Below are 27,961 nucleotides of genomic sequence, written 5' to 3' on the forward strand. Positions count from 1 at the left end.
GATTTCATGGTGACTTTAAAATGTGAATCGTGACATTACATATGCCATGATGTACCATTAGGGCACCAAACCACCAACCATTTTGAGGTTATAACCGTGAAACCACCTCTTTTATCATGGTTGGACATTTTGAGCAAGGGTTTATGGTTTGGGTCAAGGTGAGGATGATAAGGAAATAAGCAAATAGTGTAAACTAGATAAAAAAAGTGTGAAAAGACAACGCCTGAAAAGCCTAGCCTTAACTTTTTTGAAGTAGTTTTAACAGCTTCCTGTTTATAGGTTTTCAGTTTGTAATATTTTTTAAGTTTTAGTTGAAAAGCTCTAGCAAAGAAAGAAAGACCAATAGATAGATAGATAGATAGACAGACAGACAGACAAACAAACACACCAATAGATAGATAGACAGACAGACAGACAGACAGACAGACAGATAGATAGATAGATAGATAGATAGATAGATAGATAGATAGATAGAATGTAGGTTTAAATTAGTCTCAATGGCTTAGAAATAGTAAGTAACATAGAATGGCAGCTTAATCTAATAAGCCTCTCCAACTATCAAAATTTTAACTTCTGCAAAGTTTAGTTTCAGGTCTAATTAGACATGTCTGAACCATCTAGTCAACAGGTTTCGGCTTAACTCGCTGGAACCGGGTTTCAACAAAACCACAGAAGAATACAGAACTTAACTGATTGAAACAAATACCGCTTACATACACATTTTGGTTACTTTTACAACAATAGGCTCCATTTCCACCTTGTTGCTACGGACGGGGATGTAGCTCAGTGGTAGAGCGCATGCTTCGCATGTATGAGGTCCCGGGTTCAATCCCCGGCATCTCCACTTACTTTTTCTTTCTTTCAAGAAAACAATAGTGGACAAATAAACACGCGGCATCCTAAAATTCTTTATGATGACAGTCGCTGAATTTACAGATTTTATTTGATATCTTGTAGAAAAGCATCGAATGCACGTACGTTTGTGAAGATTTTAGGAGGAGACACTTGAGTCGGAAGTTGCACTCCTGCGCAGACCATTGGTCAGTTAAACGTCAGTGGGCGTCGTGATTGCCACGCCATTGGCCAGTTTAGCCCCCAGTGGGCGTGGCCACAGGCAGAGTCACGCAAACAATCGAAGAATCCTGCACATTCCTTACTAGAATAAGAATAACATTTAAATGTCTTTACGCGGCAGTAGGTAAAATGAGGCATGTCGTTTAAGAGATCTGTAACTGCGCTTTGCGTCGACTGTGCATTTTAAAGTAATACAATGCAATAATTCGATTTGCCTTTTCCTCTGTGAAAAAAATCTGGGACTATTGTTACATCGCACGGATACTTTTTTTGCTCAAGTTAAGATGGATTCGCCCAAGGAATTACCTCCTTCTTCAATGATTTGAATGCAAACGAACGATCTCTTATTGGTGAGTGCTTGCATGCTTTAATTCGTCGCATTTGGGAGATAACGGGCCTTTTGCTTTTGCATCTTGAACGTTCAGTTGGAAAATATGGGTTGTGAATATGTTATAATTGACAGATAAAACAAGTAACTGAGCCACCATGACAAAATGAACCGCTGCCATTTTATATTAAAGAGAATGAATGTTATGATGACGAACAGAATTAAACATCTGCCTTGCATTTTTCTATATCAGAGAATGGACATTTTAAGGATGCAATGAAAGAAATGCGTTACTAAAATGTCTTGCATGTAACACAACATTCTGTGGCAAGCGGTTTTAACATTTATTGTCTATAACATTTACATTGTCTATATATTTTATGTTACTTTTATTTGCTACATTTAATACATTGTTATTATTACCTTCTGTTTCTGTACTTCTGTTTCTTTTTCGGTATTACTAGTAGCCTACTGTTATAGTACCATTGCTAAGTGGCTAATCATTGTTTAATAGTAACAAATTGCAGATTTTTGCTATTGAGTTCATATTTGTATATATGGTTCAGGTTTTGATTATTTACTATTCATTGACTATATTATTTCAGTTGTTGCTTGGACCTATTACACTGTTACACTTTTTTTTTATTAGTTCAAAGAGACTAAATTAAATTAATTAATAGCAAGATTGGTCACACTTTAGGGTCCAATTCTCAGTATTAACTTTCTATTAACTACGACTGATACGCCTCAATAAACTCTATTATTTACCGCTTATTAAAGGTAGTTGTTAAGTTTAGGTATTGGGTAGGATTAAGGGATGTAGAATATGCAGAATAAGGCATTAATATGTGCTTTATAAGTACTAATAAACAGACAATATCATAGTAATATGCATGCTAATAAGTTAGTTAACAGTGAGAATTGTACCCTAAACTAAAGTGTTAATAGTCTCTTAAATGGGTACCAGTATTAAGTAAATACATGCAAGTAAAGCTGGAATAGGTACTAGTAATGATACTGACAATTAGCCGATAAATAATGCATGTTATTATTGAAATTGAAAGAGGTAGGCTACTTGTAGCTATTAGGTTACTCACAACAAGTATCGAAAAACGTGCACTAGAAACATAAAGTAGACACTATTATAAAGGAATAAATGCTCAAATGGCTTGCCACAGCATGCTGCATAACATTCCCTTTGTGGTCAAATGCATCGCTTGCTTCTAAACGCACCTGTGCTGTGCACGGGAATTAATCGCTGCAAAATAATGAACTGAGTCAAGACACATTCAGACGTCATTATTGTGGACGTGACTTTATTTTTCTTCGCGTAGGTATGAGATGTTGTTAGCCTCGGCCGTGGTCGTCTGGGAATGGCTGAACGAGCACGGGCGCTGGCGACCCTACAGCCCGGCGGTGTCCCATCATATCGAGGCGGTGATCCGCAGCGACCCTCGCGGCGCCGGGAGCGTGGTTCTGGGCCAGGTCGACTCGCGTCTATCGCCGTACATCATTGACCTGCAGTCTATGCACCAGTTTCGGCAAGATACCGGTGAGAGAGAACGATATCCTACATGATTTTTTATCTTCTTGCTCATCTATTGTGTTTTATTAATACGGTGCCTTTGCTCTGAGATCAAACAAATGCGCCAATGAACTCAGATCTGTATTGTGATGACTTGAAGGCAAAGGTCTGCAGATGTTTTGAAAGCTCACCGTGGTATGAAAAAGGTTGGGCTGGGCCTCAAAACCTTCATTTCAGCAACAACAACCTCTTCATTTTTCTCAAGTCAGATCACTGATGTAGTTTAAAGCTTAATGTTTGTAATTCACACTTGTTTATGTCTCATGCAATGTGGAGTTCAAGTGGCTCTGCCATGAACTCCTAATGATTTTTGTCAATGCACATGAGTGCTTTGCTGGCGAGAATGAAGGGATGAGTTGAAACCTATAACAAGGGGCAACGTGAAGCCGAAACAAAGGGGTGGATTGTTGGCTGTCAGAATTTTGGGAGTCTCTATCACCCATCCTGACAAAGGCCATTGTGGAAGACTGACTAGACTTCATGGGAAGATGGAGGAACGGAGAATAGGGTCGACGAAGGGTAGCGGCCCATCGCTCCAAAAACACGAGGGAGGAGGAGATGGAAAAATGAATGGTAGTAGAGCGAGGTCATGAAGGGGGGGTCTGATGGATAACCTTTGTGTTGCAGTTTATGCACTGTCAAATTCTTGAGATTAATTGTACTGAAGTACTAACGCATAGTTTTGCTGCAAAACGATTAAATTTGTGTAGTTGGTTAATTGAACTCTTTATGCTGTTCAGGGTGTCATGTTCTCAGGTGATAAATTAAACCAGTCATAGTAAAGTTCTTCGGCAATCAGACACCTCTCGATATTTCAGCTGGATAAACTTTACATATTTCTTCTCTAGCATAAATTTTTCGTCACATTGAAGTGCATAAACACTAACACTAGTTTTTGCCTGTTGTAGCTTTTCCTCATTGTGTTCACAAAATAAACACTGACACAGTCAAAACACATCATTGGAGAAGCACAAATTAAACGTCATGACAAACAATTTTGGCTGAATTTTTTTCAGTGCATCACTAAGATATGCACATGTAAGGTTTGCATTCTTTCTCTCTCAGGTGGATCAATTAATATAGATGACTCATCTTGTACACGCATATACTTTTTTTGTTGTCCAATAATAAGTTCTTAGAGTTGAGAGCCCCTTTCCCTTTAAATTATAAAAAAACACGTGCCTCTAGAAATAGAAGGTAAAAACAATCATGAGTCATCTGTGTATGATGTGCTATAATATATATTTTTTTTATGTACTACTACATAAATGAATTGTAATTCAGTAATATAATAATTTAAATATTTTAAATAATTAATGAATACAAATGATTAATAATTATTAATAACATTTTAATAATAGACCATTGGCTAAGTAAAAGTATAATTCACCCAAAAATAAAAATTCTGTTATCATGTTCTCATCCTCATGTCATTGCAAAGCTGTAAGCCTTCAGTTCATCTTCAGAACACAAACAAAGATATTTTTGATATAGTTGTATTTATTCATTTGATTTCATTTGGTATATCCATTGGAAATCCACACAACCAAAAAATACTAAAAGACATCGTAAAAGTATTTCACATGAATCAAGCGGTTTAATCGCTTTAAATGATGAACAGATTTAATTTCGTGTATAAACACTGATCAACACACATGCATAGAGCTCATAATTAAAATATTAAAATGTAATCAGCCTATTAGCTCATAAAATAATATCTTCATTTGTGTTCTGAAGATGAGCGGTAGTCTTATGGGTTCCTGTTTCTTCCTGTTCAAATTCCTGTTTTTAATAAGAAATACATCAACACAGGACTGTGCTCGTTAAATAGTTTAGTGGGCATTTTAAAGTGCACAATCCTGGTAGTTTTGCTAAACTAACCTCTCTGCTCTTCCTTACAGGTACACTAAGACCCGTGCGGCGAAGTTTCTACGACCCGCGGTCGGCCCCTGGTCAGGGTTGGGTGTGGGAGTGGGAGAATGACTCGGGCTCATGGACGCCGTACGACACAGAGGTCAGCATCGCCATCCAGGCGGCTCGGGACCGGCAGCAGCCCTGGCTGGACTTAACGCCGTTGGGCTTCTGCTACCTTATAGACCTGCAGAGTATGACGCAGATCAATGGACAGACGCAACGGCGCCGGCGCATCCAGAGGCGCTCAGACCTGGCCTACCCGCTCGTCTCCGGCCCGCTGCCTAAGCCGCACGCGTGGTCGTCTGCTGGAAGTGGTGGACTCTTGGGAGTGGGCGTTTCTGGGGTTAGTGGAGGGAATGGCAGTGCCTATCCCAGTGGAGCTCTCCCAGCTTCTGCTATCACTTCACTTGGTCAGCCATGTTCCTGCCAACAGTGTATGCTAGTCTTGGGCGTCAAGACCCCTAGCATGGCACAAACTCTCGGGCGGAAACCCCCGCCGGTACCCAAGCCGCCGAGCCCAAAGGCGCCATCAAGGGGACACTCTTACTCTCTAACCCTGCCTCACCCTCCTTCCCTTTCCAGAGTCCTCTCGCCACATAGGAACTCCACCTCGGGTGCTAGCGGAGGCTTCGGACACTCCCTCTCTCTGCTGGGTTCAGCCACTGCTGCCCTGTCGATATCCTCCAACCGTCCTCCTCCACCTGCTGTACCGCCACCCCCGCCTCCTTCTGCCATACCTTACACGACCTCTGCGTCCAACCCTACAGCACCTACACCCTCCAACGCCCTTATATCTACAGTGACCACCTGCGCTCCCACGCCGTCTGCTCGTGTTCTGGGTCCTGTGTCTACGGCATCAGCAGCTTGTGCCGCCCCGGTGCCACCGCGCAGTAGTCTGGCAGGCCTTAGCCGCCCCGCCCTGCAGAGAATCGCCATGGCACAGTCACGGGCACTCATTGCATCAGGGTAAGTTGTAACAACTGCAGTCACCTGTAATTGTAAATTAAATGAAAAGAAAGGTTCCAAAAGGGGCTTTTCCTTTATTTTAAAGAGTGTAGCATTCAAAAGGATGCGATCAGTACGTTTTTGCTGTTCTTTTGAATTCATCAGAGATCCCTAAAAAAGACGGTTTCCACAAACATATTAAAGGGATAGTTCACCCAAAAATTTAAATTCTGTCATTAATTACTCACTCGTTCCAAACCCGTAAGAGTTTCATCATCTTCGGTACACAAATTAAGATATTTTTTATGAAATCTGAGAGCTTTCTGTCCCTCCATTGACAACTACACAACTACCACTTTGATGATTCAAAAAGTTCATAAAGAGATTGTAAAACTAATCCATCGAAATTGAGCGGTTTAGTCCACATTTTCTGAAGAGACTCGATCGCTTTATATGATGAACAGAGTGAATTAAGGCTTATTATCAGCAAACATAAACAGAAGCTCAAACGGACATGATTGATGCGAGAGAACAAGCCTCCTTGGTTCTTGCTGAAGCTCAAACGTGATGTGTAACACGAGAATTAACCTCATTGGTTCTTGCTGAAGCGCAAACGTGATGCGTAACACGAGAATGAACCTCATTGGTTCTTGGTGAAGCTCAAACGTGATGCGTAACACGAGAATGAACCTCATTGGTTCTTGCTGAAGCTCAAATGTGATGCGTAACACGAGAACAAACCTCATTGGTTCTTGCTCAAGCTCAAACGCGCTGCGTAACACGAGAACGAACCTCATTGGTTCTTGCTGAAGCTCATACGTGCTGCGTAACACGAGAACGAACCTCATTGGTTCTTGCTGAAGCTCAAACGTGCTGCGTAACACGAGAATGAACCTCATTGGTTCTTGCTGAAGCTCAAACATGATGTGTAACACGAGAACGAACCTCATTGGTTCTTTTCAGAAGCTCAAACGTGCTGCGTAACACGAGAAGGAACCTCATTGGTTCTTGCTGAAGCTCAAACGTGATGCGTAACACGAGAACAAACCTCATTGGTTCTTGCTGAAGCTCAAACGTGCTGCGTAACACGAGAACGAACCTCATTGGTTCTTGCTGAAGCTCAAACGTGCTGCGTAACACGAGAACGAACCTCATTGGTTCTTGCTGAAGCTCAAACGTGATGCGTAACACGAGAATGAACCTCATTGGTTCTTGCTGAAGCTCAAACATGATGCGTAACACGAGAACAAACCTCATTGGTTCTTGCTGAAGCTCAAACGTGCTGCGTAACACGAGAACGAACCTCATTGGTTCTTGCTGAAGCTCAAACGTGCTGCGTAACACGAGAATGAACCTCATTGGTTCTTTTCAGAAGCTCAAACGTGCTGCGTAACACGAGAAGGAACCTCATTGGTTCTTGCTGAAGCTCAAACGTGATGCGTAACACGAGAATGAACCTCATTGGTTCTTTCTGAAGCTCAAACGTGATGCGTAACACGAGAGTGAACCTCATTGGTTCTTGCTGAAGCTCAAACGTGCTGCGTAACACGAGAGTGAACCTCATTGGTTCTTGCTGAAGCTCAAACGTGCTGCGTAACACGAGAATGAACCTCATTGGTCCTTGCGGAAGCTCAAGTGTGATGCGTAACACGAGAATGAACTTCATTGGTTCTTGGGGAAGCTCAAGCGTGATGCGTAACACGAGAATGAACCTCATTGTTTCTCGCACGTCGAGCAAACATGCTTGAGCTTCCGTTTACCACAACTGATGAGTGAGTTGATCAATGTTTAAATGTGAATAAAAGCCTAAATTCAATCTGTCCATCATATAAAACGATCGAGTCTCTTCAGAAAATTTGGACTAAACCGCTCGATTCATATGGATTTGTTTTACGATCTCTTTATGATCTTTTTGAAGCGTCAAAGTGGTGGTAGCGTAGCTGTCAATGGAGGGAAAGAAAGCTCTCAGATTTCATCAAAAAGATCTTCATTTGTGTTCCGAAGATGAATGAAAGTCTTACGGGTTTGAAACGACATGAGGGTGAGTAACAACTAGGTGAATAATGAGTGAGGATGAAGTAATTGGGTGGACTAACCCTTTAAGCAGCACTGTTTTCAACATTGATTGAGGGTCATTCTCTGTTGAAAATTCAGCTTTGCCACCACAAGTTAAAGTTTCTTACAAATTTTAATCAAGTAAATGCAGCCTTGGTGAGCATAAGAGACTTTAAAAACATTAAAATCTTACAGACCCCAGACTTTTGACTGGTACAGCCGCCTACAGGTGGTCACATTTACCATTGCAATGTTTGTCATGGGCGAAATCTAGTCATTTCAATAGAAACCCACGTGATCGGGAGTTTTTTGGTTGAGGTAAAAAAAATTACCCATGCAGATTTTGCTCCTCCTAATTTGGTCATGCATTGACCAACAGAAAGCTGCTTGGTTCGAAAGTGATCCCTGAACTGTGCTTCCACTTTTCTTTGCTAATTGAAACTTTTTTTTTTGTCCAATTTTCTCTAATGTGACCCCACCTTAACTTACAAAACGCTTGTGAAGACCAAATTTTGTGCTTGCATCTCCTTGTGAATAAAATGTGAGATTGTTAAATGTTTTAGCTTGAATTCAGCCTCTGCTGCCTCAAATGTCAAAACCTTGACTGTTTACAGAAAGTCTGTCACTCTGAGATGTGTACACAGGGATAGTTAGCTCAGACTTATTGCTGTTTTCAGAACGCATTTCACCTTTGGGAACAGACTAAAAATGCTGTATTAAAACATGACAATTGAGAACTTGAATCCAGTACATCTCATTTGTTGACTTTATCTGGTTAGACTACTTGTTCATTTGTTTTGTTTGTATGTAGGCCTGTGCTTTGAAATGGTTTCACTTCTCTAATAGTTTATTTTTGTAGAAAAGGAACTTGTGTTTCAAGAATACTTGAAAGGTTGACACATTTAGGCCTGTCAAAAGTAAGAAAGTTTAATTTAGCACTGCTGGCCTGTAGTGTTTTAAACGCTTGGTCTGAACCTGAATTTCATTCTACCCTGCTTTCACATTTTACTTTTGGATCCGGACCTCGGTACTCAGTGAACCAGAATTCTCTCATAACCGCTGGAACGGCGACTGGGGTCAAACATTAAACCTTTAACGTCAGAATGGATCGATCCCAACTTTCAACCTCAACTCAACTGTAATTTGACAGTTTCCAAGATGGTGACGACTAAAGCAGTGTTTCATTGGTTATTTTCAAGTGGAATTGGTACAGGTTGTCTAGAAAGTGGCATGAGTGGAACACTTAGTGGTCAGAGATGGGAAATTTAAACTGGTTAATTTTTTTTTTAATTAGTCTTAGTCCTGTGTCAAATGTGCTTTTTAGTTTTTATAATTTTTAGTCAATTTTATCCTGTTTTTGTTTAGTCAAGTATAGTCGACTAAATGCCTGTGCATTTTAGTCTAGTCACATTTTCGTGGTTAAATTGATCATTATGATTATTTTGATCAAAATTATTATTGCAATGATTATCATTATAATTTTTTGTTTTGTTTAATCAAGAGAATGTCAACTGACATGCATGGTTTATTTTACCTCATCTAGTTTCTTGATTTATTATAGGCTGTTTATCATATAAATTAACACGCTCTCCACATAATGAAAACTGGTAAAGCAAGAAACTTCCCTCAAAAATTAAACGTTTCAATAATTGCAAATTACATGAATGTTTTCTTATTAAGACAACAGCAAAAACATACTTTGAATTGTCACACAGGAGTTGCTTTAGTGCATTAATTCGGCAAGAACAATGCGGTCGAGATCCGTGTTTAGATTTATTACAGTTTCTTCGCTGAGAAGGTTTGATCGCAGTTTTAGTCGCAGCAAACAGTGCAAGCGAACACTGACTGACTGAGTGACACTTTCATTTGAGCAGAATATCTCAGTAGAGATCGCTAAACTCCTGCTTACTTGTTTGTCTGTGTTTTCAGATCATTCGTGATTCTTCCACAGAGTAGAGAGAGCGGGTGCACATGGTTGCCAGATTGCAAAGGGGATTTTAGACTCTTGAAATCTGGCAACTGCAAGCATTAAAGCTACATGTACCAATATATTGGGTGAATTACTGTATGTGTATGATGTATATTACGATGTTATGATGAACTGTGCCGTTCTCCACTGACGTTCTGAGTTGCTCAAAGCGTTTCTAAGATTCAGATTTTTTGAAGACAGCTGTCTGACTCTGAGATGGCGAACAGGAACATGGTTTGTGTAACATTAGCAAAACATTATTAGCTGTTTGATAACGTAGTCAAGCAAAAGGCTAATCGTATTAATTACTGTTATATGTTCGACATTGTAGAGAGTGATACATAAAACGCATTACCATTCTGATTCATCGACTTGTACGAGCCTGTGTAATTCACTCTTCCACATCAGTTTTTGGTTCTAGCATAATATATTATGGCTGAATTAAACCAATATTTCCACTTGCCATCGTGTAGTGTTTACTACAGAAAAGTTGAGCGAGTGGATCAGGTATTCAGAGCTGGAGTGAGTGGAGGCGGGGCTAATTTGCATATTCATGGATCCGCATATATTCACGAGTTACATTTTCATGTACATATTTTAAGGCATGAATCATTTTTTTTCCTTTTTTTTTTTTTGGTGATCAAACATGATTTTTAAGGGATAAAATTATGCCTTTAACGAAATGAACACTACTCCGACCGAGGTCTGGAACGGAGAATAGGTTTTGAGGATCATGCTTAGGTTATACTAGACTTTAGGATCAGGAAGTGTGAGTCTCTGAAAGTAATAGTGCAGTGTTACATTATATTACACTTCTGTTCTGCTACTAAAAGTTTTTGAAAGAAATCTCTTCTTCTCACCAAGGCTGCATTTATTCGATCAAAAATACAGTAAAAGTATTGACTTCTTTTTTTTAAAGATCCAAACTTTTGGATGTCACATTATACTTGGAAAAACTGTGTGGCCTGTGGGCTCCATGAAGGCAAGAGAATAGTTAATGAAAGGAAGCTTTCTAGACGTAGCTGGTCGATGGGAGTCCTCCATGAGTGTCAACAGGTCAGTCTCGTTCATTAGACTCCCACCTCCTTCTTTCTGGCCCGTTCTCCCCGTTCCCCGTTCCCAGGCTCCATTCATTCCTGGGGGCCCCTTTAGCTCTATTGTGCGAGTGTTTTCGAGAGCGTGTGTGTGCGCCGAGTGCGTATCCAAGGCAACCTTTGTTGGCAGTCGGCAGCTTGGGTTTTATATTTGCAACACAATGCAGTTAAAGGGAGGAGGGAGGAGGGGGGTGTCAGTGGAAAGACAGAGGAGGGGGAAGAGATTTGGTAGTCTGTGTGAAGGAGGTTTGGGAATAGTTGCTTGATTGAGCAAGTGTTTGTTTTGAGTGTGTGTGTGCTTGTGTGAGACTCAGACGCTGTCCTGTAGACACAAACGCCTGTCTCAGACACTGGAGGAGCGCAGATTTTAGGTTTATGCGTAGTGGCATATGAGGAGCGAGCCACTAAAAGTGAAGTGAGCCAACGAACGTCATATTCTGGCGTGCACTGGCATACTGATAAGCATCAGGATGGGGTTTGGATTTTTACAAGCATGCACACGCACAGAAACATCTTATAATGGCAATCATGAATGCTCAGCATTATGTAACACTTCTGTGGTTTTGTGGATAAACACAGTATCATCTTGTATATCATATATCTTTTGTATATACACTACACTACCGTTCAAAAGTTTGGGGTCAGTGTTGGATTGTGCCAAAATGTTAGATCGGATGGATTTCAGTTATTTTAAATTGTAACAATATATGACTAAAATGCAGCATTGCTGAGCATAAGAGACTTCTTTCAAAAACCTTAAAAAGTCTTACCGACCCCAAACTTTTGAACAGTGGTGCACCGTGCGTGGGGTCCAAAAGTCTGACCACCCTGAACAATGTCAAAACTAATTTAAACTAGAAAGCTTATGCTGTTAAATGCACAAGTTATATCCCAGATAACGGCTTCTGTCAATGAAGTGAAAGGGGACAAACCAATTGCTAAATTCTGAAAATCATTTTTTGTTTTAGGTCCTGATAATATAAGTGTTACAGAGGCGCATGAATGCCACATATTATTTTTTCCACTATGTCATAATAACGAGATGTGTATTTTTTCATCATAACAAGATGCTGTGTCATTAAAACAACATATTTTCTCATGAAAACAATATATTTTCTCTTAATAACAACATGAAATTATGTCATAAAAATGATCTGCTTTCCTGTTATAACAAGATATTATATTGTTAAATTTAAATATTTTGCATGTGACGTGATAACGTGGGAAATAGGCCTCTATCATTTGAAAAGTGGAAGCTTCAAATAATATAGTAAAATAACTTCTGCTGTTAGCCTGTATGGATGGCAGTGCCCAATGTTTATAGAGTGATGCAGGGATGACGTCACTTTGTAGGCCAACGGGCAGTCCGCATCACACTGGTTCCCTCGAGAAAAGCCCAATAGGATTTTCCCATAGGCTTTTGGATTATCGCTAAAAACAAGCTCTGTGATCAACATCCTAAATTGTAAGTCGCTTTGGACAAAAGATTCTGCTAAGTGACTAAATGTAAATATAACAAAAGTTTATGATACTTGCACGTTTTTTTCCATCAAGATACTTATCACAGATAAACACAAGGTTTGTGAATTTTGAAGCCGAAATGCAGTCGCCAGGAGTAAAAAGCTAAAGGTTGGCTGTAAACGATCTACACCACGGTCCCATGAATTCAACGTCACCATCAGGTTCTGACAACTCTTTCAGCTTTTATCTAAAAGAAAACAAAAAAACATTTTCGTTTGACTATTTTATGAGAGCACAATTATAAGCATAATGATGCTGTTAAAGCGGATTGAGTTTCCCTGTTTAATGTCCTCGACAGCCTCTGTAGACCCATTTAGCCACTTGTTAGCAACCGCCTTTTTCTAGACACGTAATGTCTAAAAAAAATCACGAGTGGGGTAAAACTGATGTATTTTATGTCATAGAATAAAACGTGAAAGTGTCTTGAGCTTGTTCACCACAGACCTTATTTTAGCCATTTAAACCAAAACCCCATTCAAAAAGCCATTGACTTTGAAGCGATGGAACTGGAAGTGCTAAAATGCTAACTCACTTCTGCGTTTTAGCCTACAAAGTGCACCATACCTGCACCATTCTATTGTCAAGTTCAACCAAGTTCGTAAAATTTTCTTTATGCGGAAATTCGATTATGCTACAACTCGAAGCTGGATGTGATGACATGCGGACTGTGATTAAAAACCTATTTTCCACACTTGCCATGTCAGGTACAAAATATGTTGTTTTAGCGATATATCCCATTATAATGGTAAAACCATTGTTTTTATGACATATGTCGTTATTACGAGAAAATATATCGGTTTAACACCATGACATCTCGTTATGAGAAAATGTATCGTTTAAACAATATAACATATTGTTATTGTGACATAATTGAGAGGAAAAAATAATAAAATATAAATTGTAGCGAACATTGTTTTTAATACAATTTTAACTGCAAAGTAGGAACATTTTCACCTGTGTTGAGACCTTTGGACCCCAGTGTCCAATATTTACGGTAACATATAACTTGTTAAGGCGTGCTAATAGACAGGATTTACTTAACTTTTTTTTTTTTTTTTTTTACTGATATGTTCCAGGTCCTAAATAGCTTTTTATTACCTCAGAATATTATTTCACCTGCAAACAGACAAAAATCATCTTTACAGTAATGCACCCAAGTCAAAGTGTCGGCATAAGACATTGCACAAGAATAAATGCATAAGAAACATAAAACTTAAACATTAGCATAGGTGACCTCCTTGTCCTAAACCCTCCTAAATGTATTTCCCCATAGATATTCTATGCAAGTCCATTACTGTTTTTGCTAAATATACAGTGTGCTTTTGTTGTTGTTGTTGTTGTTGTTGTCGAGTGATGCAAACAGGGTTCTCAAGTCTCACGCATTGGCCGTGAGACACACGCAATTCAACCAGTTCACACGCTCACACGCCACACCGTGTATTTCTCACGCTGAAAATGCAATGCCAACCAAGTTGTCCTGCAAGCTTTATAACGTTGTATACGAGGCGCAGGCACACAAAGTGAAGCTTCCTGCCGCCAGCACGTATCTCGGCCAGATTGCGTTCGTTACTAGGCAACATAGATGCGTGAACCATAGGCGCAAACACACGGAAGTTGACGGAAAATTCTCGGCCGCCGTACGTTCGTTACTAAGTAACCAACAACATCACGCGAACACACGTCGTGATCTGGTCGTGATGGAGAAGGTAAGTTGGAATTAAGAAAGCTCGTCTAACATTTTTAGGCCAGAACATTAAATAGCCTATATCAATGTTATCAAGGCGTCAAAATGTGCAACAAAACACTTACAACACAAAACACATTTCATAAGCTGCAGTATATACTCTTGTGTACACACACACACACACACACACACACACACACACACACACACACACACACACACGTAGTGTTTTAATTTTTTATGGGGACTTTCCATAGACATAATGATTTTTATACTGTACAAACTGTATATTCTATTCCCTTACACTAACCCTACCCCTAAACCTACCCATCACAGAAAACTTTCTGCAATTTCACATTTTCAAAAAAACATAACTTTTTTGATTTGTAAGCCGTTTTCCTCATGGGGACCAAAAAATGTCCCCACACGAACAAGGATTTCGGATATTGCCATCCTTGTGGGGACATTTTGTCCCCATAATGTAAGGTTTACCAGGTCACACTTACACACACACACACACACACACACACACACACACACACACACACACACACACACACACACACACACACACACACACACACACACACACACACACACACACACACACACACACACACACACACACACACACACACACAACACACACACACACACACACACACACACACACACCTTAATACTATGTCATTTGTTTACAATAGGGTAGGGTTAGACTAGACACATTCAAAATGCAAAAAGATTTGTTTTTCCAAACTGTTTGGAGCAATTTGTTATATTTTTGTATATTTGTAATTTTGAAATATAACATTAAAGAGTAGCCTATATTTGATGTGATTAATTGCTCTGTCATTTATCAGATTTACCAATTGTTATAATTTCAATTTGTGCTGGTTAATTATGAACAATGGTTAAAATTGGGGGGCGGGGACGGACGGGTGGGGGCGGGGCTCCATTAGGGCTCCTCCCCTAACCGCATGTGATCTCACTCCAAGCTTTTGATAAAACTTGAGAACCCTGTGCAAATACAGTCTCAAGTGTTTATATATATATATGTAAACCACTAGAGGGAGCTAGAAATAAAACTCTATGTCTGGAGAGTCTGAGAAATGTCTGGATTATAGATCTTAAAATTCAGACAAAAGTGTAACATTTTATTTGACTTAATTTTAGATCGTGTTTATCCTTTTCATTTTATCACCAAGTCAATATTAAAAAGGTTAGTAAAGGAAATGTTTATTCGTTTGTCACTGGTCAGGATTTGCTTGTTAACAGTCAGGATTGGTCTCTCAAACTCTTGGCCCAGTCAGGAAGAAAGTATTTGTCTGTCACTCAGAAAAAAAAAAAAAACGAGTGTAAAAATGGTTTCTTTAGGGGTACGACAGCTTGTCACTGGGGCAGTACCCTTAAAGGTACATCTTTGTACCTTATTTACCTCTGAAAAGATCATAGTAGTACCTTCAAGGGATAGTTCACCCAAAAAAGAAAATTGTACCCCTAAAGGTACAATTTTTGCACATTTTTCTCAGTTTTTGTGGGTGTTTTAGTTGATGGTGAAAATGATTAGTTGTTTATCGCAATGTTTGTTTGCTCTATATTTGAGTTTATTTTCAGTTGTGTTTCTGCCACAGGCTAGCGGCACCACGTTTATCCCCGTGAGTGTTTTTAAATCTTCTTCATTCATGCTCAGTTTTTGTAGGTGTGTTTGAGTGTCTGCAGTGGGCGTCGAGTGATCCCATATAGCGCCTATAGCTGGATGTAATTGAGCCTGACGTCACTCTCTCACTCTAATATGACCCTTCACCTTTAAACCTACTTGATCTTTTCCAGGTACACTTGTAATGGATGTTAGATTCATGCAATGGATTCACTCTATTTTCTTTTAGCACATTAGTAGTACAGTTAAGCATTACTGTCATGATACTGGCTTGAATTATAGTTACATAATACACACAAAATGCACAAAACGTGCCTTTTCGACACAGAATCACTGTTTTATTTTTAATTTTTTTCGGCCAATATGCATCATGATAATGTGAGGCTAGTGTAATTTGTTTGAACTCTGTTAGATTGTTTTATGGTAAGAATATTAATAGAGCTTTACAGATTTCACTTTCAAAATGTGTTAAATGTGTCCATGTTAATACTGTTTTTTTGGACAAATACCATGGTATTCTTTGCTAAGCTAAGCTAAGAAGCTAAGCAAAACCCCTTGACTTGAGCACAACTATTTTCAACATTGTTAATATTAAGTAAGTATTAATTAAGTATTAATGTTTCTTGAGTTGAGAATCAAATCAGCATATCAGAATGATTTCTGAAGGATCATGTGACACTGAAGACTGGAGGAATGATGCTGAAATTCAGCTTTGATCACAGGAATAAATTACATTTTAAAATATATTAAAATAGAAAAGCTTTCAAAAACAAAAACAAAAGTTTAGAGACCTCAAACCTTTAACTGTAGTCTATCTGAATATCGTAATCATTCAGCACCATGGTTTATATGAACATACCATGGTATTACCATCTAATATTTTATGAAACAAAGGAATAATCACAATCTTGCCGTAACAGAAGCAAAAGGGCTGGCAAATGGGATTCAGTCGACAATGCCGCCTTCAAACAAGCTAAAAAGTAAAAAAGATTGTGACCAGATCAAGTTCAAAGGTCTTGTCAGTGAGTTTTTTCATCAAGCCCTTTAACGTCAGAGATCCTCGTCTCCACCTGTTCCCTTCCGTGTTTCATTGCTCTCTTCATGTTTGTCTGTAAGTGGCTACATCTGGCTGTGGTTTGATCAGGCGAGTTGTGCTTACGCCTACAGCCATATGGGTTTTGTGCTAATACCGCTAGATTAGCCAGCAGCAAACGTGACTGAAGATTTTCCGGTCGCCTTCTTTCACCCCCACCAGCACATGCACGTCAGCTCCCTGCTCTCCCTGCTCTCCCTCCTCTACTCATTCTTCATCTTGGTGGCGGCACCGTTGTACCTTCACACCTTTCCGTGAACGCATCAGCTGATGCACACGGATCTGTGTCTCGAGGTTTCCGTGCACTTGATGTGACGTACATACGATCAGCTTGTATACTATTAATAACACTTCTGCTAGCATGTACAGTCACACACATTTCCACATTTAGTCTGGACTCTTCCGGCCATCCAGGACACAAGTCACAGTTCATGACGATTATGATATCATTGTTTATCCTTGTTCCGTTATCAGCATCATAAAGTTTTTTAGATCGATGTTACTATGACACACACCAACATCTTTGTGTTTATATGCTGTACGAGCGAATCTCGCAAAAAAACATGTCCAGGTCACATTTTAGAATAAAATTAAGCCAATTTTTCAGACAGTTAAGATTTTTCTCAATGTGACATTATTTTCATCACATTTCCCCCATATATGTGTGTATATATATATATATATATATATATATATATATATATATATATAAAATATATATATATATATATATATATATATATATATATATATAAAATATATATATATATATAAAATATATATATATATATATATATATATATATATATATATATATATATATATAAAATATATTTTTATATATATAAAATATATATTTATGTGTGTGTGTGTCTGTGTATATACACAGACACACACACACATGCATATATAATATATATATATAAATATAATAATATATACACATTATATAAACAAACTTTTGTTAGATGCAATTAATCATGATTAATCGATTTATCAGCACTAATATACATATATATAAAAATACATTAATACATAAAAATGTATATCATGTACTTAAAAAATAAGCACAGTATATAGTTTGTTTATATATATATATACATACTATATATGACAATATATTATATATAATTTATATAATTATGCTTATTTTAAGTACATTATATGTTTTATATTATATAATTTCTGAATTTATTTTCCTTTCGAATTTGGGGTGAGATATGATCCCGGTTTTGTGAGATTCATCCATATATATCCTTGTGTCTGTGTCATTATAGTCACTGGCTGTGCATGCCCATATACGACCAAAATGTTTGAACTCGTGCCGGACACACACATGGTATGGATGTGTGTGTGTGTGAGCAACTATCGTGCACTATGTGCCAGTGTGATGGAACCTTATGGCGGTGTGTCAGTGTGTGACGTTGAAAGGTAATCCCGGTCTCTGTGACGTGGATCACCTTCTTTCCTGCTTGTCAACAGATGGAAACTCGAGGATTAGCTCTATAAGAGCGACAGCTGACAGAGTGAGGGAAGACAAACTCATCCAGAAGAAGAACAACTCAGAGAGAGAGGCAGGGGATATACGTGAACAAAACTACATTGATTCCAGGCTCTCTAGAGGGGGGAAAACAAATCAATCTTACCGAGTACAGAGACTGCCAAACATTCAAAGAAGTTTGAGTGCAGAACGCAAGCAAGAATCCAAACATTACTTTCGCTTTTTCCTTTTTGACTCAGATTTTTCTTTGGAGATCATCGGAATAGTTGAGACATGACTGTTATCAAGGTCAAACAGTGAGTATCTTGGAACATGTTGTTCTAGTTGTCTTGTTTGTTCAATAGTTGGTAAGCTAATAGTTCTCTAATGGTTTTTAACAACCAACCCTCAATTATAGGGTGCAGAAAAATAGTCTATCGTAAAATTTTCTAGAAAAAAAACAAAACAATAGAATACATGGACATTTATCAATGGTTATTGTCATTTGTTTTTATTTTTGAAGTTTAACATAAAAACAACTTTACATTAGTTGCCTTTAATGGTAGTTATATGCCAACGTCTTTGTTCAATAGTAGTTTTTGTTCGTTCGAAATCTCACTGTTGGTTAAGATTTGTAGTTTTACTCATGTTCTGTAATGTTGAGGTGAGATGGCATGGAAATGTTTGACTAAGTACTCTCTGGCAGTCACATATGGGCAGCAGGTGATCAGGTCATGCGAGGGTCTGATGTGCGGTACACTGCTGTTGTCTGCTGATTCACTGCCAGTTTAGTTAGTGGCAGCAGTGGGTTTGGCAGAAGGTGTGACCTGGTTTACACACTGCAGCATGACTCGGCATGTCTGCGGGTCAGGACGGGGGTGATACGTAATCAGGTGTAGCTGTGACAACTACATGGTTATTTCTGTTCGGATCAAGATTATGATTATCGATAAGACCCTTGAGGTGCGTGTGTGTGTGTTTCTGATTGGCGAAACGTTGCTTGCGTAGTGGAAGCATGTGTCATGTCTTGTTTCTTTTGTTATACCTTTATAGAGTCCCCACCGTCCCAGTGAAGAACTTAAATGGATCCAGTCCTGTCCATCCAGCTTTGGCAGGTGAGAAACAATATGCAAATAAGTTATAAATAGTGACTGTGATGATTAAATATAGTAACATATTTGGAATAATTTTGCAACAAAAGACAATGAACCTAAAAATAGATGAATACAAAACAGATGTAACTCTCTCTTGTCTTTGGTTAGGTATCACTGGGATCCTAATGAGCGCCGCTGGACTCCCAGTCTGCTTGACCCGCCCGCCCAAACTTGTGCTCCACCCCCCACCTGTCAGCAAGAGCGACATCAAACCTGTGCCAGGCCTCGGCCACTGCTGCCGGAAAACCTCAAAGAAGCAGGCCCGCAAAGGTTAGGTTATGCAAATTATAATATATACTATATATATACTATATATATGACACACACACACACACATATATATATATATATATATATATATATATATATATATATATATATATATATATATATATATATATATATTAGTGCTGTCAAACCGATTAATCACAACAAACTTAAAAGTTTTACGAATCATAATTTATGTGTGTGTATATATATATATATATATATATATATATATATATATATATATATATATATATGCATACACACATATATTATATATTTACAAACTTTTATGTTAGATGTGATTAATTGCAAGTAATCGATTTGACAGCACTAATATATATATAAATAAATATAATATCTATTTATTTATCTATATATAGAGAGAGAGAAAGAGAGAGATCAGCATATTAGAATGATTTCTGAAGGATCATGTGACACTGAAGACTGTAATAATGCTGAAAATTCAGCTTTTGCCATCATAGGAATAAATTACATTCCAAAATATATTAAAATAGAAAACATTCATTTTAAATTGTAATAATATTTCACAATATTGCTGGTTTTATTGTATTTTTTTTTTAATCAAATAAGCCTTGGTGAGCAGAAGACACGACTTTCAAAAAGATAAAAACTTTTGACCAATAGTCTGTGTATGTATATCAATATATAATACATAATAATAAAATGTGTGACAGATTATTTCTCTAAATCCTCATTTGTTTTAACTTACTTTTTCTTTCATTTGAGCAGGTAGAACTTCAGAAGAAGTTGTTAGAAGATATCTCCAGAAAGTCCGCAACCCACCCGAGGAGGTGAACATACATGATTGATATTTTTAATTATAACTAAGATGTAATATATATATCATTAGATATCTTTCATTAGATTAACTAAACTGAATTAAACTAATTGTTTTCTTGTTTTCTTAGGACTGCACTATCTGTATGGAGTCTCTCTGTGGTCCATCTGGCTATAAAGGCCCAGGTGTCGGTGGCATTTCTCGGGCAGAGTCTGTTGGTCGTCTGTCTCAGTGTGGACATCAGTACCACCTGCAGTGCCTGGTGGCCATGTACAACAACGGCAACAAAGACGGCAGCCTTCAGTGTCCCACCTGCAAAACCATCTACGGTGTTAAAACCGGCAACCAGCCACCGGGCAAGATGGAGTACCACGTCATTCCTCACTCCCTTCCTGGACACCCTGACTGCAAAACCATCCGGATTATCTACAACATACCCCCTGGCATTCAGGTAAGAGTCACTCACTTACAACCGAGCTTGTTAAAAACCGCTGCAGTGTCCAGAGCATCCATTCGCATTGGCGTTTGTGCCACCTACATGGTATATTGCACTGCTGCAGTGTTATATAACTACAATGTAGGTCTAAACGGCTCTTTCTATGATTGTTTTAGGGTCCAGAGCATCCCAACCCTGGGAAGCCCTTCACAGCTCGTGGATTTCCAAGACACTGCTACCTCCCTGACAGTGAGAAAGGCCGTCTGGTGAGTGTCCAGACATTCACAAACGCAATCTCATTCATCTACTGCTATTAATTAAAGAGGACCTGTTATGCTTTTTTTTACAATAAAAAATTTACAGTGTAATGTTGATGTTTGAGCATGAAAGGTCACATTTGCTGCAGCAGCTGGTGCCACTTTGACCGTGAGCAACAACAGCCACATCCATGAGATCAATTAAATTGTTATAGGTCACTTTCAAATGAATGTGAAGTTATCATTTACACCTTAAAATTTTGGTTTTGTATTTTTATTAAAGGGATACTCCACTTTTTTTGGAAATAGGCTCATTTTACAACTCCCCCAGAGTTAAACATTTGAGTTTTAACGTTTTCGAATCCATTCAGCCGATCTCCGGGTCTGGGGGTCCCACTTTTAGCATAGCTTAGCATAGATCATTGAATCGGACAAGACCATTAGCATCTCTCTCAAAAAAATGACCAAAGAGTTTCGATATTTTTCCTATTTAAAACTTGACTCTTCTGTAATTACATCGTGTACTAAGACCGACGGAAAATGTAAAGTTGCGATTTTCTAAGCTAATATGGCTAGGAACTATACTCTCATTCCTGCGTAATAATCAAGAAACTTTGCTGCCGTACCATGAGTGCAGCAGGTGTAATGATATGACGCAGCGCCTGAAAATAGGTCTAATAGGTTAGACAAACTTAGTCCCAGTCACGTTGGAAGTTACAGAGCTGGGGACTATTTTCAGGCGCTGCGTCATATCATTACGCCTGCTATACCCATGGTACGGCAGCAAAGTTTCTTGATTATTATGCAGGAATGAGAGTATAGTTCCTAGCCATATCAGCCTAGAAAATCGCAACTTTACATTTTCCGTCGGTCTTAGTACACGATATAACTACAGAAGAGTCAAGTTTTAAATAGGAAAAATATCGAAACTCTTTGGTCATTTTTTTGAGAGAGATGCTAATGGTCTTGTCCGATTCAATGACCTATGCTAAGCTATGCTAAAAGTGGTACCGCCAGAACCGGAGTTCGGCTGAATGGATTCGAAAACGGTAAAACTCAACTGTTTAACTCTGGGGGAGTTGTAAAATGAGCCTGTTTCCAAAAAAACTGGAGTATCCCTTTAACCTTATTATTAAACGAATTATATACAACGATGTTATCAATGCACTACAAATAAACTGTTTATATGCCTTTATTTTGTCATTAAAACTAATCCTAAGTCAGGGATAGGCAACGTCGGTCCTGGAGTGCCGCTGTCCTGAAGAGTTTAGCTCCGACCCTAATCAAACACATCTGAACATGCTAATCAGTGTCTTCAGGATTACTAAAGCCCTATTCCAATGGTAATTGTTTCTAATGTGGACGTCTGTAAAAAAATAAATGTGCATGGCACCTCAGTGATAAAACTCATGCTTTCGGATGGCGATTTATTCACGTGGAGGAGCGAGTTCTGTGAACCTGGGAACTCGCTGTTCAGGTGGTCGGTCGCATGATGGTCTGCTGTAAATAAAATGTCATATGCTTGGAATAATAATAAATTCACATTTAGTTTAATAATAGGAAAATAATGTCCTATTTATTATTTAATTATATACTTATAGAAGCTAGACACGCAATATTTGAAATGGTTTTCTGACTTATCATTTTAAAATGGAAATTAGCAGAATGGGAAAAAATGGGAAATTAGCAAAAATAAGTTAATGCAACCTCTTATTTACACGAGGTAAACATAAAGCTGCTTGTTTTAAAATTTTAATGTATATAATTGTAGATAATACATATTTTACAATTGTATTGCATGTATTGCTGCCACAATAACGGCCCATTTCAAATGTTTACGTGCTTTTTTTCTCTTTCTCCTTATTGTTCTTAACAGCTCCCACTCGGCTGAGGTGGAGCGGTGATGAAAAATTGTTTTTTTAAATACTTTCCAGCATTTTAGTAATAAAAGTGTACATCTGTAAAATGCATGCAAATTACAGTGAAGCGCAACAGTTATCGAACGGTGCTCCGCAGTGGTCGAAAAGGATTTAAACAGTGAATTTTAAAGTGATCTCTTCTTGTAAACTCAGGAATGTGGATTCGCAAGGCAATTAAATTACCACACGACCTTGGTGTTTGTTAAAAAGCAAAAAAGTAGGGATTTTTATGTGGGTGGTTGGAGCAAAACACTGACATTCTGAATTCAGATGGCAATAAAATCACAGACTAGCCCCCTGTAAATGTTGAAAATACATTACGTCCCCATGAGAAACAATTACCGTCCGAATAGGGCTTAAGGCTACAGGCAGGTGAGTTTATTTTTTTTCAGGGTTGGAGCTAAACTCTTCAGGACAGCGGCACTCCAGGACCAACGTTTCCGATCCCTGTCCTAAATCCTTAGGGATTTCTTATCCTGTAATCACACAGCAATGAAAGGGTTAAAATCTAAACCATCAAGAGTGTAAAATAGATGCGCGCGCACACACACACACACACACACACACAGACAGACAGAAGCAGAATAAGATCAATGGAACAGTTGGATACTGTTTCCTAATTAGTTGAGCCAGAAGATTCAACATTTTAAACATAAATAAAATTAATATAAAAATCTAAACTGTGACAAAGTAGATTTTGATCATATCTAATATATATATCCAAATGCAGTACCTAATAAAATAAGTCATTATGTCTGAACACACTGTTCTCAGCAACATAGATCAATTTCAAATGAGCGTGAAGTTATCATCTGCAGCTCAAATTTTTTTAAGTGCAGAAGTATTTATCTTACGGTCTTTTTATATTTTTATTTACCTGATTATTAAACTAATTATATAAAACTATATATTGTCAGTGCACCATAAATGAACTGGATCTATGCTAGTCATTCAAATTGATAGTAAAAGAGAAGGCCTAAGAGATTTCTTATCCCTTAATACAGGCAAAAGCACACTGCAATGAAAGGGTTAAACTCTAAACCATCAAAAGTATAAAATAGACTCACACACACAGAGGCAGAGTGAGATCAAAGGATAAGTTGAAGGCTGTTTACCAGTTAGTTGAGCCAGAAAATTCAACACTTACAAAAAAGTCAAATCTAAACAGTCAGTGACAGAAAGTAGTAGTCTCTTTTTCTCTATATATACAAATGCAATAGCTAATAAAAGTAATTAATTATGTCTGAAAACACTGTTCTCAGCAACAAGGCTTTTCTCAACCCCATTAAAAATAGGCCTATGCTGCCATCATGTGGTTGTACTATGTATTACATTTGATTTTATTTATTTATTTCAACCAGATATCACACAATCTGTATATCTTTAACCTGCACATAATGCATTAATTATATAAAAAAAAAAGTATAAATTGTATGAAGCCCTTTGGAGCAATAGTTAAAAATTCAGTGCTTGATTAAAACATCCACATTTAAACAAAAATAGCTGACTTCCTGTTGGTTGGAGCTAATGACTGTAAATTAGAAGGTTGTCGGATCAATGAGAACAATATATGTACCGAGTTTGGTGACTATAGATAAAACTAACCCCCCACTTTAGTCAAAAGGTGGCGCCACTGAGCCCCTCTTACACGTCTGTTTCTAAGCTCTTGCCGGTGTCTACTGGCCAACAACTGATGTGTGTGTCGAGTTTCATGCAATTTAAAGCATGCTAAGAGTCTCAAAAAAAAAAATATTAAAGTTTGACACATCGCCATTACTACAGTATTCAAGATATCAAGAATCCTTTCACAGGTGTGCATCTGTTGTGTTTTGACATTATTTTGACAAAGTTTGAAGCAGATTGGTTTGAAGAGCACGATTTCAAAGCATTTTTGGCACACTTCCTGCTGCCAGTTGGTGGCGCTATGATTTTGACTCACAATAGTCACATCCATGTGATCAGCCTCCTACAAGCTGAAGATTCATCAAAACCAATCAGTGTGCAGAAGTTACAACACACTTCCTGTTTCCCTTTTTTCACCATAAATTTCTTGCCTCGTCATGGCCAAACCATTCGTGATATCAAAAATTTGCTCGCAATTTAGCATCCTCAATGTCTTGGCTTCATGCTGACTGAGTCTGGTGGCGATCGGATGAATCGCCTAGGAGGAGTATATCAAATACCAGAGCATGTGTTTTTCAAACAACCCATAATAGCCTACTTCCTGAGGGGCGAAGCTTATGACTTAGAGTGCGAAAGTTATTTGGCCCGATGAGATCTATAAGTGTATGAAAATTGGTTACTGTAGGTGAAAAGAGGTGCACTACAGAGTCCCTCAAATACAACCATATAAAAGGGTGCTTAGGCCCCAAATATATGAAAAATAATGTATTTTGAACATTCCAGCATGAAAACCTATTCTAGTAGAGCCCAAAAACAAAATTAAGACTTTGTAGTAGGGCATAATAGGTCCTCTTTAATGTACATATTCCAATTCAACCTTGAAATGTAAGGTTTTTCAGCTTTTATTCTAAACAATCCCTGCTCTTGTAGGTGCTGAAGCTGCTGCTGGTTGCTTGGGACCGTCGGCTCATCTTTTCGGTGGGCACATCCAGCACCACAGGAGAGACGGATACGGTCATTTGGAACGAGGTGCATCACAAGACCGAGTTCGGCTCCAACCTGACCGGCCACGGCTACCCAGACTCCGGCCACCTTGACAACGTCCTGGAGGAGCTGAGGGCGCAAGGCATCACTGAGGAAGAGTGTCTGAGGGACTGAAAATTCAAGTCGGGACGACAAAGACTGGATGTTTTTTGTGTTAGTGTTGCCAAATCTGAATTCAATTCCCAGCTCTTGTTTCTCAGAACGCCTGAGACACTTTCGAAATCAAAAAACAAAACAAAACGAAGTTTAAGGACTCTGAAAGGTTTATAAGTCATCATCGCTCAACGTTTTTTTTCCAGTGAAAATAGCCCTCCTACTGCTAAAGAAACTGTACGAGTCTGTCAGAAGTGGGACGGCCAGCTGCAAGAACTGTAGTTAACCAACAACACTGCACTGTGCGCGCTATTGTGGTGGAGCCGTTATCTTTTCGAAAACTCGAAGGACCCGTTAACGTCCTCCCCACAAAAACTCGATTTGTACAGTGCGATTTTGTCGCTAGTGGGCTGCAGACATAGATGCCGGTGTCTGCTCCACCATATAATGTATTGTAGTTCTGTGAAGGATACGCAAAACAAAGGTACTTCTGTGCATGTAGTTGTATCATTCGGCGCAGAGGCGAATACGTCCTTGGTGCAACCGAGGCCGCCACTTGTTGCCAACTTTGAAGCTCCAGTTGCAGTTTTAGATGCCGGAACGTGAATGTTTACTGCCCCATAGTGGCACTTGTTAGCATATACATTCCAGTAATTACCATGGTATTTATTTGACAACATAGTTTTCGAGATGTTTGCAGTATTTACATTAACCACTTATATTTGTACTTATTTTATTGTATCTCTTACATTATTTTATATTGTCGAAACGAGAAACCTGTATTGTCATTCATTTTGGGATGGGAACCAATCTCTTTCCAGGAACAGAGAGAGAGAGAGAGAGAGAGAGAAAGAGAAAGAGAGAGAGACATTCAACTGAAACTGCTTCGTTAATCAGTATTAAAGAAACGTTGAGACTGGCGGCCAATGGACGGACGACGCACAAATTTAGTGAAAATATTAACTCGTTTCTTTGTGATTGGATTTGCTGTCGGAGACTGAAGAGTTCCGAACAGGGACTGTGTGAAACTGAGCCAAGCTCAATTATGGTGTTTTATTGTGACATCATCGGTTTAGGAACCAATAAGATTTAGATTCTCCAAAGCTGAAGGTGTTGGCCTTTTAAATGGCTACTAAGAGCAACTAACCTACCCTCTTAAGTCTGTTGAAGTTCTATCCTGTGGAAAAACTGTCTCCGGTTGCCTTTCTGGTCGGTACTCTGTAGGTCTATGATGGACCTGTTTACAAAGCTGTTGACGAAACGTCTGCATGTATGTACATGCAAATGTGTAAGCTTACATTTATAGTTGATGTGCTGTATGTATGTGTTTTATGTACACTATTCTTTTCCCCCTGCATCCAAAAGCATGTTGTGGAAGTAAATGAGTAATTATTTTTCTTGTATCATTTTTTTATTTTATAATATACTTTAACTTTTTTCTTATAAGCTATTAGGTTTTTTTTCCACTGTGAAGTGTTTAATTTCTTTTATTGCACTTGTATGATTTGATTTATTGTCTAGCCAAGTTCCTCATGATAGTTGCTATGGAGACAGTGAAAATGGCATCGCTGCCAGGACAGAAAACTGTGAAGACAGAGAATGGAGCTAGGAGAACTAATGTTGCTGTATAATATAAAATGTACAAAACAACTCTTGCATATTAAATAGCTGCTGGAATACTGAATAAATATTAAAGGTACTCAAGAAAAGCAAATGCTGGTTTGGATTTCTTTTCTTTTCAGTCTGGCTGCAGCTTTTGTTTTGTTTTTCTCAACCAAAATGTGGCCCTTTTTGCATATTTTACCAATGTCAGTCAGGCATTAAATATCATACTCAGCAGGGGGCGATGTTTAACTCAAAGTTTTTTAAACCAAAATCAAAATAACAGGCATGATCTACACTCCTGGTGCAATTACCTTGTGGCCTATGACCGATCCAGTCCCAATATATGTAACACATTTTAATTA

At 38.4% G+C, this 27,961-nt stretch overlaps 1 protein-coding gene across 1 annotated transcript; it reads left to right on the plus strand.

Annotated features, from left to right (window-relative positions):
• Window positions 1-1,075: 1,075 nt before the first annotated feature.
• Window positions 1,076-27,696, plus strand: dtx4a (deltex 4, E3 ubiquitin ligase a). Its single transcript, XM_084403548.1, has 9 exons — window positions 1,076-1,424; window positions 2,737-2,954; window positions 4,889-5,867; window positions 19,453-19,514; window positions 19,662-19,823; window positions 20,574-20,635; window positions 20,753-21,073; window positions 21,235-21,324; window positions 25,788-27,696. The coding sequence occupies exons 2-9, from the start codon at window positions 2,744-2,746 to the stop codon at window positions 26,013-26,015; spliced, it is 2,115 nt and encodes a 704-aa protein (XP_084259674.1). The 5' UTR covers window positions 1,076-1,424; window positions 2,737-2,743; the 3' UTR covers window positions 26,016-27,696.
• The last annotated feature ends 265 nt before the right edge of the window (window positions 27,697-27,961 follow it).

The sequence above is a fragment of the Rutilus rutilus genome (assembly GCF_951802725.1).
Source record: "Rutilus rutilus genome assembly, chromosome: 3".
Lineage (NCBI taxonomy): Eukaryota > Metazoa > Chordata > Actinopteri > Cypriniformes > Leuciscidae > Rutilus > Rutilus rutilus.

Coding starts and splice junctions, on each gene's coding strand:
- dtx4a (XM_084403548.1), top strand. CDS start 2,744: ATGTTGTTAGCCTCGGCCGTGGTCGTCTGGGAATGGCTGAACGAGCAC. Junction 20,636..20,752: donor TCCGCAACCCACCCGAGGAG/GTGAACATACAT, acceptor TTGTTTTCTTAG/GACTGCACTATCTGTATGGA. Junction 21,074..21,234: donor ACATACCCCCTGGCATTCAG/GTAAGAGTCACT, acceptor TGATTGTTTTAG/GGTCCAGAGCATCCCAACCC.